General features: G+C 39.7%; 4 protein-coding genes across 10 annotated transcripts; 3 read left to right on the forward strand and 1 right to left on the reverse strand.

The window, feature by feature from the left end:
• The first annotated feature begins 46 nt into the window (after positions 1 to 46).
• LOC6649834 (RUN and FYVE domain-containing protein 2) lies at positions 47 to 9,444 on the forward strand. 6 transcript variants are annotated; one of them, XM_023179637.2, is made up of 7 exons: positions 983 to 1,106; positions 1,251 to 2,040; positions 5,420 to 5,853; positions 5,922 to 6,184; positions 6,247 to 6,628; positions 8,181 to 8,278; positions 8,542 to 9,444. In XM_023179637.2, exons 2-7 carry the CDS (start codon positions 1,281 to 1,283, stop codon positions 9,167 to 9,169), a joined length of 2,565 nt encoding a protein of 854 aa, XP_023035405.1. In that variant the 5' UTR covers positions 983 to 1,106; positions 1,251 to 1,280; the 3' UTR covers positions 9,170 to 9,444. The 6 variants fall into 6 exon arrangements, with proteins under 6 accessions (XP_015032552.1, XP_015032550.1, XP_023035404.1 ...); XM_015177064.3 differs by lacking the exons at positions 983 to 1,106; positions 1,251 to 2,040 and adding an exon at positions 49 to 550; XM_023179636.2 differs by lacking the exons at positions 8,181 to 8,278; positions 8,542 to 9,444 and adding an exon at positions 6,851 to 8,038 and having other exon boundaries at positions 979 to 1,106; positions 1,251 to 2,184.
• LOC6649835 lies at positions 2,294 to 5,250 on the reverse strand. 2 transcript variants are annotated; one of them, XM_002071930.4, is made up of 3 exons: positions 2,965 to 5,250; positions 2,792 to 2,905; positions 2,624 to 2,729 (listed from the first exon to the last, which is right to left on the reverse strand). In XM_002071930.4, exons 1-3 carry the CDS (start codon positions 5,209 to 5,211, stop codon positions 2,679 to 2,681), a joined length of 2,412 nt encoding a protein of 803 aa, XP_002071966.2. In that variant the 5' UTR covers positions 5,212 to 5,250; the 3' UTR covers positions 2,624 to 2,678. The 2 variants fall into 2 exon arrangements, with proteins under 2 accessions (XP_023035410.1, XP_002071966.2); XM_023179642.2 differs by lacking the exons at positions 2,624 to 2,729; positions 2,792 to 2,905 and adding an exon at positions 2,294 to 2,566.
• Positions 9,445 to 9,593: 149 nt separating the features above from the next.
• LOC6649837 (endoplasmic reticulum mannosyl-oligosaccharide 1,2-alpha-mannosidase) lies at positions 9,594 to 13,230 on the forward strand. The gene is made up of 6 exons (XM_002071932.4): positions 9,594 to 9,879; positions 9,971 to 10,273; positions 10,584 to 11,070; positions 11,129 to 11,469; positions 11,541 to 11,728; positions 11,785 to 13,230. The coding sequence occupies exons 1-6, from the start codon at positions 9,814 to 9,816 to the stop codon at positions 12,437 to 12,439; spliced, it is 2,040 nt and encodes a 679-aa protein (XP_002071968.2). The 5' UTR covers positions 9,594 to 9,813; the 3' UTR covers positions 12,440 to 13,230.
• A 53-nt stretch (positions 13,231 to 13,283) lies between these two features.
• Positions 13,284 to 15,621, forward strand: LOC26529661 (endoplasmic reticulum mannosyl-oligosaccharide 1,2-alpha-mannosidase). The gene is made up of 5 exons (XM_015177114.3): positions 13,284 to 13,457; positions 13,549 to 14,005; positions 14,064 to 14,395; positions 14,467 to 14,654; positions 14,711 to 15,621. Exons 1-5 carry the CDS (start codon positions 13,392 to 13,394, stop codon positions 15,360 to 15,362), a joined length of 1,695 nt encoding a protein of 564 aa, XP_015032600.2. The 5' UTR covers positions 13,284 to 13,391; the 3' UTR covers positions 15,363 to 15,621.
• The last annotated feature ends 457 nt before the right edge of the window (positions 15,622 to 16,078 follow it).

Consider the following 16,078-nt stretch of genomic DNA (forward strand, 5'->3'; position numbering starts at 1 on the left):
GTTTCCAAATCGTTCCAAGCCCAAGTCGTTTATTAGACATTGCACCTGCATGCAACAGCTGTTTCTATTTCTCTCGTCAAGTTTGTTTTTTGTTTATTTCGTGTAAAATATAAAATAATTCTAAAATCGTGTAAAACCCACATTCGAGTGCAATCGCGTGTGTTAGTGTGTGAATGTGATTATTAATGCAAAATGAGCACAGATGGTTTATTGGTGCGTACTCAAAGTGAAGATGCTCAAGGAGGATCTCATAATGCAACGCCCCCAACAACTCCAACGCTGACGCCCAGTTCCAGTTCTTCCTTTAATCTTCTGCGTAATACTTTTCGCCGTACCGAAAGTATCTCCTCCAACATCCTTAACCACATCTCAACGCAATTCTCGAACGCAGCTGCTGCAGCTGCAGCCTCAGAAGTAATTGATGGTACCACAACATACCCGTATCCAGAAGTTCCTAATACAACGACTACAACAGCAACTCCTGTTGCACAAACTGCATCTACTTTACCCTCATCCACCAACGTCATGAAAGCCAAGCGAAGGAAAACCGGTGAGTGCAGCAAAAGTTCCTGTTGAATTGCATATCCCATATACCCATTAAAAGGGTATAAAAAACCATATATGTATATACAAAGATGTACACTCAGAAGTTTACCATCTTGCCTAAATTATGAATATGCAGACAAATTTAATTTCGTCTCTATTCAATTAAAGTATAACGAGGGTTTATTTATAAGTATGTATGTATCTGAGATATGAAGTGACTAAACAATATTAACTATTAAATATTGATGTTAAGTTAAACATGAAATCTCAATATTTATTATTGTATTTAGATTTTCGAAAGATCCTTTCTTTCTGTATAATTTTCGGTCTGCTGTGAGCAGTCCGCACGAATACCCTTGATGAAAGCTTTTAAAAAAGAGCTTTCATGTCCCCCCACAACATGCTGGATAAATCAATATATAGAAATTCGCCTCAGTCTTATTCAACTCTCACACACAGCCAGGATAACTGAATTACTTATTGTGACGGCAGGATTAGTCACATATTATTTAGATAATTGGTTCGATCTGAAGGAAACACACATCAGGATATCATTAAAGGTATAAAGACAGGCGATAACTTGTTTTATCTTTCATTCGGAACTCGTTCAACTGACCTACTATAAAAATGTATACATATATCTATATTTAAATGTCATCTACGCACAACAATACATTGCATATGTATGTATGGAGAGATTGCAGTTAACTGGAGTGAGAAAAAACATTGCAAACATGCGTGGACTTGTCGAGGATACGAAAAAGACAAAATTAACTCAACACAATAATAACAATGTGGCCAGCGGAGGACGTATTAAAACAGGTACACCAACAACAACCACAACGGGTTCAAGTGCAAGCAGTTCCAGGCCACTGAGGAGTCTCAATAAAACGGCACCAACGACGTCGACGACAACGACGACGTCATCAGTTGCAGCAGCAGCAGGAGGAGGGAAAAAGACGCCGCAAAGTATGCAACAACAAGTCGTCAAAGGCACGAAGTTGGCTGCAACAGCAACAACAACCACGAATCGGGCAACAACTGCGTCGACAGCTACAATAAAGTCACAAAAGGGTCATAATCCACCCTCGCAAATGCAAAAGACAACACACCAACAACAGCAGCAACAACAACAACAACAACAAGCACAGAAAAGCAACAACAGCAACACAATTGCCTTGCCAAAAGCGTCCCATGCCAATACCAGCGAAGAATTGGCTGGTGGCGTACAGGACACCATTTATCTATGCAATTTTCGCGTTTCTGTCGATGGTGAATGGCTCTGTCTGAAGGAATTGCAGGATATCGATGTACCCGGCGGTCCTCATACCATTGGCGGTGGGGCAGCTGAAACTGTAAGCAGTCTCAAGTCATCAGGTGGAAACTCAAATCGTTACAGCAGCGGAGGTGGCGGCGGCGGAGGCGGCAGCAATCAAAATAAACGCTTCTCCGGGCTAACTGCGGCCAGTGTGGGTGGAGCATTGGAGGATAATGGTATTATGGCAATTGAATATCTTATCGGTCGTCGTCTAGGCGACATTGTAGGCTCAGGTTCAGCCTCCCGCTCAAATGCACATGCGTCGCAGCACAAGAATGTCGGCCTTATGGGCGGCACACTTGCTGAGTGGTCGCATCTCTGTAGGTTGCTTCCTTGGCCCTTTAATTTGCATTAGCGTTTCGTTTTGTTGGATTTCCTGATTTCTGTCATGGTACATAGACAGAAGATAGCGCCACAAAAGCGCTACTTACTAATCTTTTATCCTTTATATACGCTTAAATGAAATTCCAAACCAAATCGGTTTCGTCTATCCTATTTTATGTTCTCTAGTAATTCTCAAATATGTAGGTCAATTTAGGCTTAAAAACATTTATTAGCAAAATCAATTCCAATCAAATCGCTGGTTAACTATCTTCTGGCTTTGTATCGTGGATTTCTGTAGCTTGTTCTTAAAGATTTCTCTTCATTTGCCTTCTTTTTCCTTATTTGATTTAGCATGCTCCGGCTTTACGAGATTTTTAGCTGTTATTGGATAAAATTTTAATATTTAAAAAAATATAGTGCAAAAAATAAGTGATAAACAAAACAAGGAAAAATTGAATGAACGTTGTGTGTGTGAGTGTGTGTGTGTGTATCAGGAACTATCGTCTTCAAAAGTTGTCTCCCAACTTAAAGAGTTTTTAGACTGTGGAGAGAAAGAGAGATATTTGAAAATATCCTTAGCATTCTATTTCATTTGTAACTCACATTGCCACCACCCTTTGCTCGTCCTGGCGAATAGTAAGGTGATTTGTCTTTCTTGACTCTCTTCCTTGGTGAAGATTCTTCAGGGTCCTTACCACTCGCACTTTTGTCCTCACTCTACCAAGCCCAACATCTCAGAATTTATACAAATTTGGTTATTATAAATTGTCACTTACCTCGTTGATCTTTGCTAGCTCCTCCTTTCGTTTTGTTTTCTTGTACTCTTCACACTCTTTTCGTAGGTTCTCCTTTTCGGCTTGAGTCTTTGCGTTGTCCAAGTGTCTTTGTTTCTTTGATTCACTTTCCTCCCCTGAAGTCGAAGGATTCTTTGTTGAACGCTTGGCCTTATACTCCGCTGAAGCGTCTTCTAATTTCTTTGGCGAAGGAGTTTGTCTTCTAGGCGATGATTGCTCCTCTGAAATACCATAAGGAGTGGCTATAAAGCGATTTTTTTGCTTTGAATTTTCTTCGGTACGTTGACGTTGCTTGTCTCGTTTCTTTGATCGAGCATTGGACGGTTCCCTCTCGGAAGTTGTATAGTATTCGTCACGTTTTTCTCGCGTCAATTTAATTGGTAGGCATTTTCTTGGAAATTGACAACCTAGTGATGAGGTCGATGACAAAAGTTCACTACCTTCTGCATCAGTTTCCGTTCTGTCTGTTGTCTTGTGGGACGTTGAATCCGTAAAGCCCAGTGAACGGGAATAATAGTCATCCTGGAAACCCATGCCTTTTGGTTGTCGCTTTCTTGGGTTTTCTTTGTTTTTATTTTTCTTACTATGGAACAATGAATTCCAGCAGCCTTGTTTTGGTGGTTTTATCGATGGTGGGGTACTAGGTGGCTGTTGTTCTTCCTCTGATGGTGCTGGCTTTGGCCTTCGTCGATGCTTACGTTCCCTGGAGGCCGCTCTTCGCATGCATAGGCAAATGAGGAGTAAAAGGATCAGCAAGAGAATTGCCAGAAATGCCGCCACATAGGCCACATACATTTCATCATCGCATTCAATACAATCATCATTATCCGTGTTTATATTTGCCTTGGCTAAAAATAGTTTCTGACCATCTCCCAGATAATCACTTTTTATGTGTTTTTTGCTCTGCTTGGGCGAACGACTCTGCTTGCGGCTCTCTGTAACTTTTTTCGGTGCACATTTCTCGCCTTCAGTGTTCATGTCTTCAAGAGACATTTGATAATCCTTGGAGTCTTCTTTACTCATTTGCGGCTCTTGATCTTCCTTTTTGGATGTATTTGTTGCTTTTTTGGGGCCACCAAGAGATTCAGAAACCTGCAAAATGCCACCTAAACCAGGATAGAATACATCATCCTTGTAATGCACCTCCAAATTGTCGCGTATCCAGTTACCAAGTTTCAGATTATATGTTCGCTGACTTAGTCCCTGAAATCGATGACAATTGGTCACAATCTTGAAGAATTTCACCAGAATAAAAGCAGAATTGGGTGACTGCAGGTTGTAGATGCGTCGCTGGCGAAAGGGTATGAAAATATTTCCCATAAATCCATTATTATCTAATGGCTCCAAATGAGGCAGTGTTACAATCATCTGGTCGACAATGTCTGCCTCTTTGGTGACATAGCTTTGGTCGAGAAGAGTACAGCTGGCAGCGTCACTCTCACTATTCTTACAATCCTCAATGCTAATGGGACTGATGGGCGTTTTGACCAATTGTCCGAGGATATCTGCGGAAGGTGTACGCCAACCATTCCCATTGGTATTGAGCACCACTCGACACTGGCGATACAGGGCCACCAAGCGTTCCACAGTGCACAACTTGAGACGGCCAGCATAGTAGGATAGCTGGGCAACTGGCAACAAATAGAATCGTAGATATCCTCCCAAAGCATCATAGTAGGCACGTTGCAGCAAACGCCTCGTTTCGGCATCGGCCTTACCCTTGACAATCTGATTGATAGTGTTAAAGTACTTCATTAGCATATAGACCACGCTGTCGCCAATCAGGCATTTCGGATATGCCTTTGGGATTAAACTCTCAAAGTCCTTGCGTGCCGACATTAAAGCAATATCCTCGGTGGAAAAACATTTTCTGGTATAATCACCAAATAGATTCGTTCCAAGGAATCGATCCGATTCATTATTTGTGCTGCGGGATACTTTTGGCGTCTGCTGTGATGCCTCGTCCTGTGGGTCCCAATAAAACATTTTGTCTTTGTCACTCCCCCCCATTAAAAAGGGGTATGTAAGTGCGGATCTGACATTAATTTTAGCATTCTCATACAATTTATTTCTATACTGATGGAGTTCAGAGTTGAGCATTGATTGCAGGGTCAACTCGTTTTGAAAATCATTCGGCACCTCCAGAGTGGATAGATCAACGCTGTACATGGGACAGCCGCCAGGTGCCAGAAAGAAGAGCCACAATGAGAAGGGCACATAAATGTTCATTACTTTATTGAAATGTCACATTTAGTTTCTTTTTTTTTTTTTTTTTGTTTTTTTGAAGCAAAACTCTTAATCGTAAATGTAGTCAACTAGAAAAATCAACACAGAATTAGCACGAAATCGCACAAACTTAACTCTTCCAAAAAAAGAAAGAGCTGGATTATGTGAATTTCATTATCCTTTTCCGTGCCGATCCTTTTCGTTTTTGTAGCACGCGATACGGCCGAGATTGAGCGAAGTAATCTGGTGAATATCTGCAAATTGGTCGTCAAGGAGCTCTTAGAGCAATCTTTACGATATGGACGAATGCTCGATTCGGATCATCTGCCATTGCAGCATTTCTTTATTGTCATTGAACATGTCCTGGGTCATGGTTTGCGTACCAAAAAAGGACTACTGGGACCGCGCAAAGAACTTTGGGACCTGCTACAAAGTGTGGAGAACTATTGCCCGGAGGCGCAGGACATTACGGCCAGTGTGCGGGATCTGCCAACAGTTCGCACCCATATAGGGCGGGCAAGAGCTTGGCTACGCATTGCCCTGATGCAGAAGAAACTGGCTGACTATCTGCAGAGTCTAATTGAGCATCGGGAGGACTCTCTGTGCGATTACTATGAACCCCATGCTCTCATGATGAGTGATGAGGTGCGTGTGATGGACCATTCGTTTATCCTTCGTTATCAGGATCTAATTCATTTCCCCCTCGTCTTTAGATTGTAGTGATAATGGGCATTCTGGTTGGCCTAAATGTAATTGATTGCAATCTATGTGTCAAGGAGGAGGATTTGGACTCACAACAGGGTGTTATTGACTTCTCGCTGTATTTACGGTCCAGCTCTCGGAATGCCGATGTCGCCGATGATGGCAATGGCAGTGGAAGCAATCCACCAGCATTGCTAGACTCCACAGGACAGGGTAACATGATAGCAGTGCTCGATCAGAAGAACTACATCGAGGAGCTGAATCGGCATCTCAAGTGTGTGGCAAAAGTTTTCTGTGTCCTGGTCAAGTTTATCTGATATTTCGTACAAATTACAGCGCAACCGTTGGCAATCTTCAGGCCAAAGTTGAGTCTTTGACCACCACAAATGCCCTGATGAAGGAGGATCTGGCCATTGCGCGAAATAGTTTGTTGGCCCTTCAGGCCGAAAATCAAGCTATGCGTCAATCCAGCCAACCAACCTTAACCAACGTCGAAGCTGATAAGAATAGTGAATCCTCTGAGCTAATTGAAGAACGTAAGAGATCAGCGGAACTGGAGAAGGAGCTTAAGCTTCAGGTATCCCTCAAGGCTGAGTCGGATATGGCAATGAAACTGCTGGAGAAGGACATTCACGACAAACAGGACACAATTGTGTCACTACGTCGTCAATTGGACGACATTAAACAGATCAATCTTGAGATGTATCGCAAACTTCAGGTACGTAAGAAAACACATTTTCACATAATATACTGTATATAACAAAACAAAAAATTCATCTGCCCACATTCTCATCTATCTGGTCATCTCGTTGGTTGTTAGTCCTTAATCTTTTTAGTTTCTTTATTTTGTTACTCATCATTTGTAACCCAAAAAATTTGTGCAAAACCCAAAGAATTTGGTCTTAATCCAAACACACAAACCCGTTTGAAATTCAACTAGGAATGTGAAGATGAACTCACACAGAAGGGCGAGATGGTATCTCGTCTACAAACGAAAGCCTCACAAATTGGTAACATTTTACAATCGCTAGAAAAGAAATATGAGTCAAAGCTCGTCGAGCAGCAGCAGCACCACCACCAGCCACATCCTGCCGGAGGTGGGGATAGATCCCCTAACACCAGACGTCAACAGAATTTGGAAAAGTTCGAGGCTCTCACCAAGAAGCATAAATACGACACTGGACCGCCCATGAAACGTATGCATTTAAAGATGGATGGCATTCCTCCCTTCAACCCCAACAACTATCGCAAATCCCCCTCGAGTGCAGTTGCTGGACAGGACAGGCAGGAGCCGCCCGATGCTGAAACGGCAACGGAGACCAAAGATTTGAAAACACCCACATCGGCCAAATCCCTAAATGATGAACTAGCCGAGGCGGCTGCAGCGGTCACCCAGCACTTTAAGATCGCTGGCGGTGTGGATGGTTCTCGCAGCGATTATGTTCTGTCCAGAGAGCTGCCGGAAACTGATATAGCTGATTCTTAAGATCCAACATGTACATATACAACAATATTTACAATGTGCATAGTTCATTCAATTGATTTCCATTACAAATTTGTAAGAAAAATGTCAACTATAAATATGCAAAAAATTAGTTCCATATACTTATTTCGAATATTATGTCAAGTAATTTGCCTTTCCCCTGTGAAATATTTATATACATATATATACATAATTATTGTAACAGCAAATTAAACAAAAGCATCCGCTTAATAACAACAACAACCATACCCTCTACGTATATATACAAAAATATATATATATATATATATTGAATATGCCTTTACTATATAGTAGTAGAACAAAGAGATTATTATGTTATAGCATGGAAAGGCATTTGCTACTTAATTGTTGACAGTTTTGAGATAATTGTTATACCCCTTTCCCCCCCGTCGCTAGCAGCGTAATAATGATTTAATGTAATTTTCATTTATCTGTATAAATCCGCTTTAACTGTAATCCAAAGAAACAAAAAGACAAAACTAATGCATTCTAGTCAAATACTAATAAAAAAAATAACTCTAACTATAATTATGTTTATATATAATTTAAACAAAATGCGTTGAGGGCATCTGCATATACATATACATAAACACATATACATATATAAAATACATACACATATATAAATACTAAAAAAACAAATAAATTCTATTAAACCTCGAGTCTTTCAATTTATACTAACTTACTAAGTAACTATATTTATGTATATATCAACTCCTTTTCTCCGGAGACGTACAAAATTATTTTTGTTCTATCTAATTGACAGGATTGTAATGCCTCGCTTACCCACAAAACGGAGCTAATGAACAAATTGGAGTGCCAAAAGGAAGATATGTCTAGTACAATTGAACAATTAGAGAAAAAGTAAGATCGGCTTTCTATATATCATCCACAGTGGAAAGTTAATGGGGGGCTATGGTTGAGGCCGATTGATCAAAGTAAAAACGACCTTCAAGGCATTTCCTAGGAAGTAAACTTAGGCATATTCTTTCATCGATCACTTGCTAGATCATAGATCAGAATAGACACCATTATGCCTAGAGGGGGAGGATCATTTTATTTAAGTAAAGAAATGATTATGCCACTGTGGAAAACTTATCCCCAAAATCTTATCATTTTTCCAACAGACATACGCATGACAAAAGCAACCTGGGGGAGATATTAAAGACCACATCCCAAACCCTTTCCACTCAAGTTACCGCTTGCGAGGAGCGTGCCGCTCGAGCTGAAGCCGAGACGCGCATTGAAAGGGAATGGCGTATATCGTTGCAGGAGAAGGAGCAAAAGCTAAGAGACAAACTAACGAGTTATCAGAGCTGCTCCAAAGAACTGACCGAGGAGAAGCAGAAGAATGAAAAATTGAAATTTGACTTGGAAAAGGCACGAACTCAATGGTCTGAGGCGCAGACAACTTTGGAAGAGTTGGGCATTCAGCTGAGTATGAGTAAGCTTAAAATTTCCGAGCTGCAGGATCAGGAGAAACGTCATCAACAGCTAATGTCCGGATCATCACAGTCGCTGCAAACTATGTCGGAGTCACTCAGCAATCCAGGCATTTGGGCACCCGATTCCATAGCCACCCATTGCACATGTTGTGCAAGGGAATTTAATTTGACACGGCGAAAGCATCATTGTCGCAGTTGTGGTGAAATCTTCTGCAAGTCCTGCTCGGAGCATACGCTGCCCCTGCTAAATGCCCAGGGGCAGCCAGGAAAGCCTGTGCGAGTGTGTGACGCCTGTTATGCAGCTAAATGATAAACAATATTCAATTCAATAACTCTGTATACATTATATAAATGTTGTATATACATATTCTAAAGAAATTTACCAGAACGCACATTCCCCATACAATTACTGGTAAATTTGTGTGTGCGCTTTTATAAAAAGATTTTGTATTTTTCCGTGTGCTCATTGAATCAATAAATAACGTTAAATATGTTTTCAAATGCCTAACGGGTTTCTTCACCTACGCATTTAAAGCATTTTATTTGTTAATGTAGTTTATATTACATAACCATTACAAAACAATAGATATTTATGTTTTTCTTCTTTTTTAAATAACGAGCACTTTAAAAATTATTGGCGCCACCTTGCAATGGAATTCAGCTAATGCAGCCCTAGCTGCCTATCGATAACTTTATCGACTGCAGTAAAAAAAAAAGAAATTAATAAAATTACCTCAATCCGCATTATTTTATATATGATTTTTATTAAAACATGTGAAGATATTGAAACGAAAACAGAACCACATGGTTTAGTTAGTTAACGCGACGTCATCCATTTCCGTCGTAGTCGTTCATTGATTTTTTGTTGGTGTTTTTGTAACTTCAATACCATATAAGATCGCAAAATTTTATAAGGCTCCTCTGGCTGGCTGGCTCATCCTAAATTTATAAAAAATGGAAAATGATCATATTATTACATTGCCATCCGGCGATGATCGAGCCCGAAAAAGTTTACGGCGGGTAATAAAAACACTTTGCTTTATACTAAAAATTCCATGTAGCAAAGTTTTTATGCATTCATAATGTAAATTTATTTTTCATGCCAAATTAGACTTGGAATCAGCTGCCGCGTTGTCAACGCAATCTCATTATCTTGGGCATAATGGCATTGTGTCTGATGATACTGCTATATTTGCCGGGCGATCAAATAATACACGATGCCGATGGGCAACCCAAGCCAGCTCCCCAACCTTTGCATAGGGATAATGTGCCACTAAATCCCCATCATCATCCTAATATCAATAAGGACACACTGCCACAGGTGGTAACGGAATTACCAGCTGTTGCAGATCGTCTTGCAGATAGTATAATAAATCAAAATATAGTCGACGGCGATGAGGGCGCCAATGATAAGGTAAGAGCTACACACTTCAGTTTATTGGGCATTAATTTAAGTTCCATTTGAACGATGGCAATAAAGATAAGATACGATCGTGATTGGAATGACAGGTAGCGTACACAAAAGTCTTAGAAATAAAAGCAAAGCAAATTTTGTATTACCAAAAAAAAAACTACTCCCCGCCAAGAGTCATTAGAGATATAGAGAGAGATAGGGAAATAAATAATACGTGGCCCTATAAATATATTAGAACAACAAATATTGCAATGTTTACATATTGTGTGCTTTCATATCAATATTAGTTTGTCTGTTTTCCTATTTACAGTTAAATGAGCAAGTTGCTTACGGCGAACCCAATTCAGCTGAGAATGTTGTCAGGCTACCGGAAACAAATGCCGCCGCTGTTGTCGCTTCCCGTGACAATGATAATGATGAAGGCGCAATGGTAGACAATGGAGCCGATGAGATAAATAATATTGACAGCGAATTTGTTGAAAAGAAAGTTACAACTTTGAATGATCAACTCAACGAGGCGATTCAGCATCCATTAAGGTTAGGTGGTGTAAGTATTTCTGAGCACTTGCGAAAAATTCAACCTCTGTTGGCCAAGGAGCAACACTTCCATGGGGCTTCCAATGAGCGTCAATCGGCTGTGGTGGCAGCTTTCAAACATTCGTGGGCTGGTTACAAGAAGTACGCCTGGGGCCATGATAATCTAAAGCCAGTGTCGCAAACCTCTCACGAATGGTTCGGACTGGGGCTGAGCATTGTTGATTCCCTGGACACCATGTACATAATGGGTCTGGATGAGGGTAATTTATCTGCCGTTTAAAATTCAAAACAATTGTCTTAAATATTCAGTCATTGCAGAATTTAAGGAGGCCAGAGATTGGGTAGAAAAGTCTCTAAAATTCAATACCAATCGGGAAGTGAATCTCTTTGAAACCACCATAAGAGTCTTGGGTGGTTTACTTTCGGCCTATCACTTGAGTGGCGATAAGATGTTCCTTGTTAAATCTGCCGAACTGGGCAATCGGTTATTGCCTGCTTTTCTCTCGCCATCGGGCATACCATTTTCGGATGTAAATCTTGAAGATTTGTCGGCTCATTCGCCAAAATGGTCACCGGACAGTTCAACAAGTGAAGTCACCACAATACAATTGGAGTTTCGTGATCTTAGCCGCTCGACAAATGTGTCGATTTATGAACGCGTAAGTCCAAAGCATTCGGAATTTTTTATCAAATTTAAACTAATCTTGGGAGTCTCTCTCTGTAATTGTAGATGGCCAGCGGTGTAAATGAGAAGCTACATTCACTGGACAAGACGCACGGATTAGTGCCCATATTTATTAATGCAAATACTGGCACGTTTCGAAACTATGCCACCATTTCATTGGGAGCACGCGGTGATTCCTATTACGAGTACTTGTTAAAACAATGGATTCAAACGGGTCGCAAGGATAACGATAAGTAAGTGACCTATTAAAGTTGTCCGCCATATGTAATGTTTCTTTTGGTCTCTGCAGTCTCATCTTGGATTATATGCAGGCCATAGATGGTGTACTTACCCAATTAATGCGCCGTACTCCACGGGAACATTGGGTTTACATTGGCGAATTGATAAATGGAAAGGATTTCAAACCGAAAATGGATCATTTAACTTGCTACTTGCCAGGCACACTACTTTTAGGTCATCAAAATGGCATGCCGGACTCCCATTTGATATTAGCCAAGGATTTAATGGATACCTGCTATCAGACTTACACTAGACATCCAACGCACTTGGCACCAGAGATCACATACTTTGCCACAACCGATAAGGAAGAGCAGGATATGTACGTGAAGCCCAACGATGCCCACAATCTTCTACGTCCCGAGTTTATCGAGAGTTTATATTATTTCTACGCATTAACCGGAAATCGAACCTATCAGGATATGGGGTGGCTTATCTTTCAGGCTTTCGAAACGCACGCCAAAGTTGAAGCTGGTTACACATCTTTGGGCAATGTAAAGAACACCCAGAATACCCGGATGCGTGATCTAATGGAAAGTTTTTGGATGAGTGAGACCCTGAAGTATTTCTATCTGCTGTTCAGTGATAATCGCAAAGAAATCGATTTGGAACAATGGGTATTCAATTCGGAAGGTCATCCACTGCCAGTTTATCCGACTGCATCGTGATCCTTGTCAATGTTTTAACATTTGCGCAACTGAGTTGTGCCAATCTCAATTGGGAACTCGATATCAAAAGATCTTGATATCAATTGTTGCAGCATTCACTTGCAGCAATATTTATTTCTTTTTTACTTAAAGTGTAGCGCAAAAGCCAAATACTATGCTAAGCTAGAATTGCTTAGGATTAGTGTGTAAAACGAAGCGAAGCAATGCACTACCCCCTCCCCAAACACAACACACTTGCACACACACACACACCCATACATACACACACCAGTCTACTTACTATATGATATTTGTACTGATAGCTGTTATTAATTTGTAATTATTTATTTTCTTATGCTAAGCACTTACTTAAGAACAATGTGAAGCATATTTTTGCTGTTAGTTTCATCTCATTAGTTGTAATGTAGTAGTTTTCTGTTTTAAATGGTTTTTAGACACGGATATTATAATTTTTTAATTATAGCTGCACATTCAACTAGTTTATCTCTAATGGAAACATTAATAAACAAAATCGAATACGAGTATATAATAAATATGAACTAAACCCAATACTAGTTTGGGATTATCAAATTGGTATTGTGAAATATCAAATTTTTTTGTGTAAAATATTAACACTTTGTAATATTTAAAAACTTTCAACAATGCAAACATGATCGGTGGAGCTATCTTTAGATCAATTAAACATAAATGCAATTTGTAAATGTTCAATATGTCTACTTCTTAAAGTAGGTATGATTTCTACCAACTTGATAATAAAAATCAATAAGTAAAATATAAAGTGCAGCAATTTATGACTTGGAAAAAATTGGAATCCCAATAAATAGAAAACACTCCATAACTCATTATTGGGTTGGGGAAGTAGGCCTTCGATTATCCCACATTTCAATTACAAATTTTGATTTTATTTTTTAAATACAACTTCTCTGTCTGGCTCATCCTAAATTTATAAAAAATGGAAAATTATCATATTATTACATTGCCATCCGGCGATGATCGATCCCGAAAAAGTTTACGGCGGGTAATAAAAACACTTTGCTTTATACTAAAAATTCCATGTAGCAAAGTTTTTATGCATTCATGATGTAAATTTATTTTTCATGCCAAATTAGACTTGGAATCAGCTGCCGCGCTGTCAACGCAATCTAATTATCTTGGGCATAATGGCATTGTGTCTGATGATACTGCTATATTTGCCGGGCGATCAAATAATACGCGATGCCGATGGGCAAACCAAGCCAGAATTTGTTGAAAAGAAAGTTACAACTTTGAATGATCAACTCAACGAGGCGATTCAGCATCCATTAAGGTTAGGTGGTGTAAGTATTTCTGAGCACTTGCGAAAAATTCAACCTCTGTTGGCCAAGGAGCAACACTTCCATGGGGCTTCCAATGAGCGTCAATCGGCTGTGGTGGCAGCTTTCAAACATTCGTGGGCTGGTTACAAGAAGTACGCCTGGGGCCATGATAATCTCAAGCCAGTGTCGCAAACCTCTCACGAATGGTTCGGACTGGGTCTGAGCATTGTTGATTCCCTGGACACCATGTACATAATGGGTCTGGATGAGGGTAATTTATCTGCCGTTTAAAATTCAAAACAATTGTCTTAAATATTCAGTCATTGCAGAATTTAAGGAGGCCAGAGATTGGGTGGAAAAGTCTCTAAAATTCAATACCAATCGGACAGTGACTCTCTTTGAAACCACCATAAGAGTCTTGGGTGGTTTACTTTCGGCCTATCACTTGAGTGGCGATAAGATGTTCCTTGTTAAATCTGCCGAACTGGGCAATCGGTTATTGCCTGCTTTTCTCTCGCCAACGGGCATACCATTTTCGCATGTAAATCTTACAGCTTTGTCGGCTTATTCGCCTCCGGACATTGCAACAAGTGAAGTCACCACAATACAATTGGAGTTTCATGATCTTAGCCGCTCGACAAATGTGTCGATTTACGAACGCGTAAGTCCAAAGCATTCCGAATTTTTTATCAATTTTAAACTAATTTTGGGAGTCTCTCTCTGTACTTGTAGATGGCCAGCGGTGTAAATGAGAAGCTACATTCACTGGACAAGACGCACGGATTGGTGCCCATATTTATTAATTCAAGTACAGGCACGTTTCGAAACAATGCCACCATTTCATTGGGAGCATGCGGTGATTCCTATTACGAGTACTTGTTAAAGCAATGGATTCAAACGGGTCGCAAGGATAACGATGAGTAAGTGACCTATTAAAGTTGTCCGCCATATGTAATGTTTCTTTTGGTCTCTGCAGTCTCATCTTGGATTATATGCAGGCCATAGATGGTGTACTTACCCAATTAATGCGCCGTACTCCACGGGAACATTGGGTTTACATTGGCGAATTGATAAATGGAAAGGATTTCAAACCGAAAATGGATCATTTAACTTGCTACTTGCCAGGCACACTACTTTTAGGTCATCAAAATGGCATGCCGGACTCCCATTTGATATTAGCCAAGGATTTAATGGATACCTGCTATCAGACTTACACTAGACATCCAACGCACTTGGCACCAGAGATCACATACTTTGCCACAACCGATAAGGAAGAGCAGGATATGTACGTGAAGCCCAACGATGCCCACAATCTTCTACGTCCCGAGTTTATCGAGAGTTTATATTATTTCTACGCATTAACCGGAAATCGAACCTATCAGGATATGGGGTGGCTTATCTTTCAGGCTTTCGAAACGCACGCCAAAGTTGAAGCTGGTTACACGTCTTTGGGCAATGTAAAGAACACCCAGGATACCCGGATGCTTGATCTAATGGAAACATTTTGGATGAGTGAGACCCTGAAGTATTTCTATCTGCTGTTCAGTGATAATCGCAAAGAAATCGATTTGGAACAATGGGTATTCAATTCGGAAGGTCATCCACTACCATTTTATCCGACTGCATAGTTTATCTCTAATGAAAACGTTAATTAACAAAATCAAATACGAGTATATGATAAATATGAAGTAAACCCAATACTAGTTTGGGATTATCATATTTTACAATACCAATACTTTTTTCAACTATGCAAACATGATCGGTGGAGCTATCTTTAGATCAATTAAACATAAATGCAATTTGTTAATGTTCAATATGTCTACTTCTTAGGTAGGTGTGATTTCTACCAACTTGATAATAAAAATCAATCAGACATCTCTTTTTCAATCCTCTAGAATCAAAACTTAAGGATATGCAATATCCTTTTAAAAAATGGACAATCAAGATGTCCTTCTAATACTCCTTACCCTCCCCACATTCTCTTTCCCATTGAAACGTCTTTTGGATCTGATTGCATTTTTTGTTTTTATTCACTTTTTTTTTTTTTGTTTTTAATTTTTGGGTATTGTTTGTTGCCTTTTCAGTGAGATTTATGTTTTAATTGTTGTTTTTCCTCATGGTTTTTGTTTTTCGTTTCGTTTGTTATTATTTAATGTACTTAATGTTTATGACGACTATGAATGGATGGGCTTAATAAACTATGAAATATTAAACTTGATCGATTTTTCATTATTTATTTTCTTAGTTTTTCGTTTTTTTTTTGCTTGTATTTTGTTGTTTTATTTAATTAATGCTGATGATACATTGTAATTAAAACTCGCAATGTTTCATTTTAAAAATCTTT

Source organism: Drosophila willistoni, chromosome 3R (genome assembly GCF_018902025.1).
Source record: "Drosophila willistoni isolate 14030-0811.24 chromosome 3R, UCI_dwil_1.1, whole genome shotgun sequence".
NCBI classification, from domain to species: domain Eukaryota; kingdom Metazoa; phylum Arthropoda; class Insecta; order Diptera; family Drosophilidae; genus Drosophila; species Drosophila willistoni.

Excerpts from the sequence above, each read along its gene's own strand:
- LOC26529661 (XM_015177114.3), top strand. The coding sequence starts at position 13,392 with ATGGAAAATTATCATATTATTACATTGCCATCCGGCGATGATCGATCC. Across the intron at positions 13,458-13,548 it reads CCCGAAAAAGTTTACGGCGG|ACTTGGAATCAGCTGCCGCG; the intron begins GTAATAAAAACA and ends ATGCCAAATTAG. Across the intron at positions 14,006-14,063 it reads CATAATGGGTCTGGATGAGG|AATTTAAGGAGGCCAGAGAT; the intron begins GTAATTTATCTG and ends CAGTCATTGCAG.
- LOC6649834 (XM_023179639.2), top strand. The coding sequence starts at position 1,236 with ATGGAGAGATTGCAGTTAACTGGAGTGAGAAAAAACATTGCAAACATG. Across the intron at positions 6,185-6,246 it reads GAGCTGAATCGGCATCTCAA|CGCAACCGTTGGCAATCTTC; the intron begins GTGTGTGGCAAA and ends TACAAATTACAG. Across the intron at positions 6,629-8,180 it reads AGATGTATCGCAAACTTCAG|GATTGTAATGCCTCGCTTAC; the intron begins GTACGTAAGAAA and ends TCTAATTGACAG.
- LOC6649835 (XM_002071930.4), bottom strand. The coding sequence starts at position 5,211 with ATGAACATTTATGTGCCCTTCTCATTGTGGCTCTTCTTTCTGGCACCT. Across the intron at positions 2,906-2,964 it reads AGCTAGCAAAGATCAACGAG|AGTGAGGACAAAAGTGCGAG; the intron begins GTAAGTGACAAT and ends TGGGCTTGGTAG. Across the intron at positions 2,730-2,791 it reads GAGCAAAGGGTGGTGGCAAT|TCTAAAAACTCTTTAAGTTG; the intron begins GTGAGTTACAAA and ends TTCTCTCCACAG.
- LOC6649837 (XM_002071932.4), top strand. The coding sequence starts at position 9,814 with ATGGAAAATGATCATATTATTACATTGCCATCCGGCGATGATCGAGCC. Across the intron at positions 11,071-11,128 it reads CATAATGGGTCTGGATGAGG|AATTTAAGGAGGCCAGAGAT; the intron begins GTAATTTATCTG and ends CAGTCATTGCAG. Across the intron at positions 11,729-11,784 it reads GGTCGCAAGGATAACGATAA|TCTCATCTTGGATTATATGC; the intron begins GTAAGTGACCTA and ends TGGTCTCTGCAG.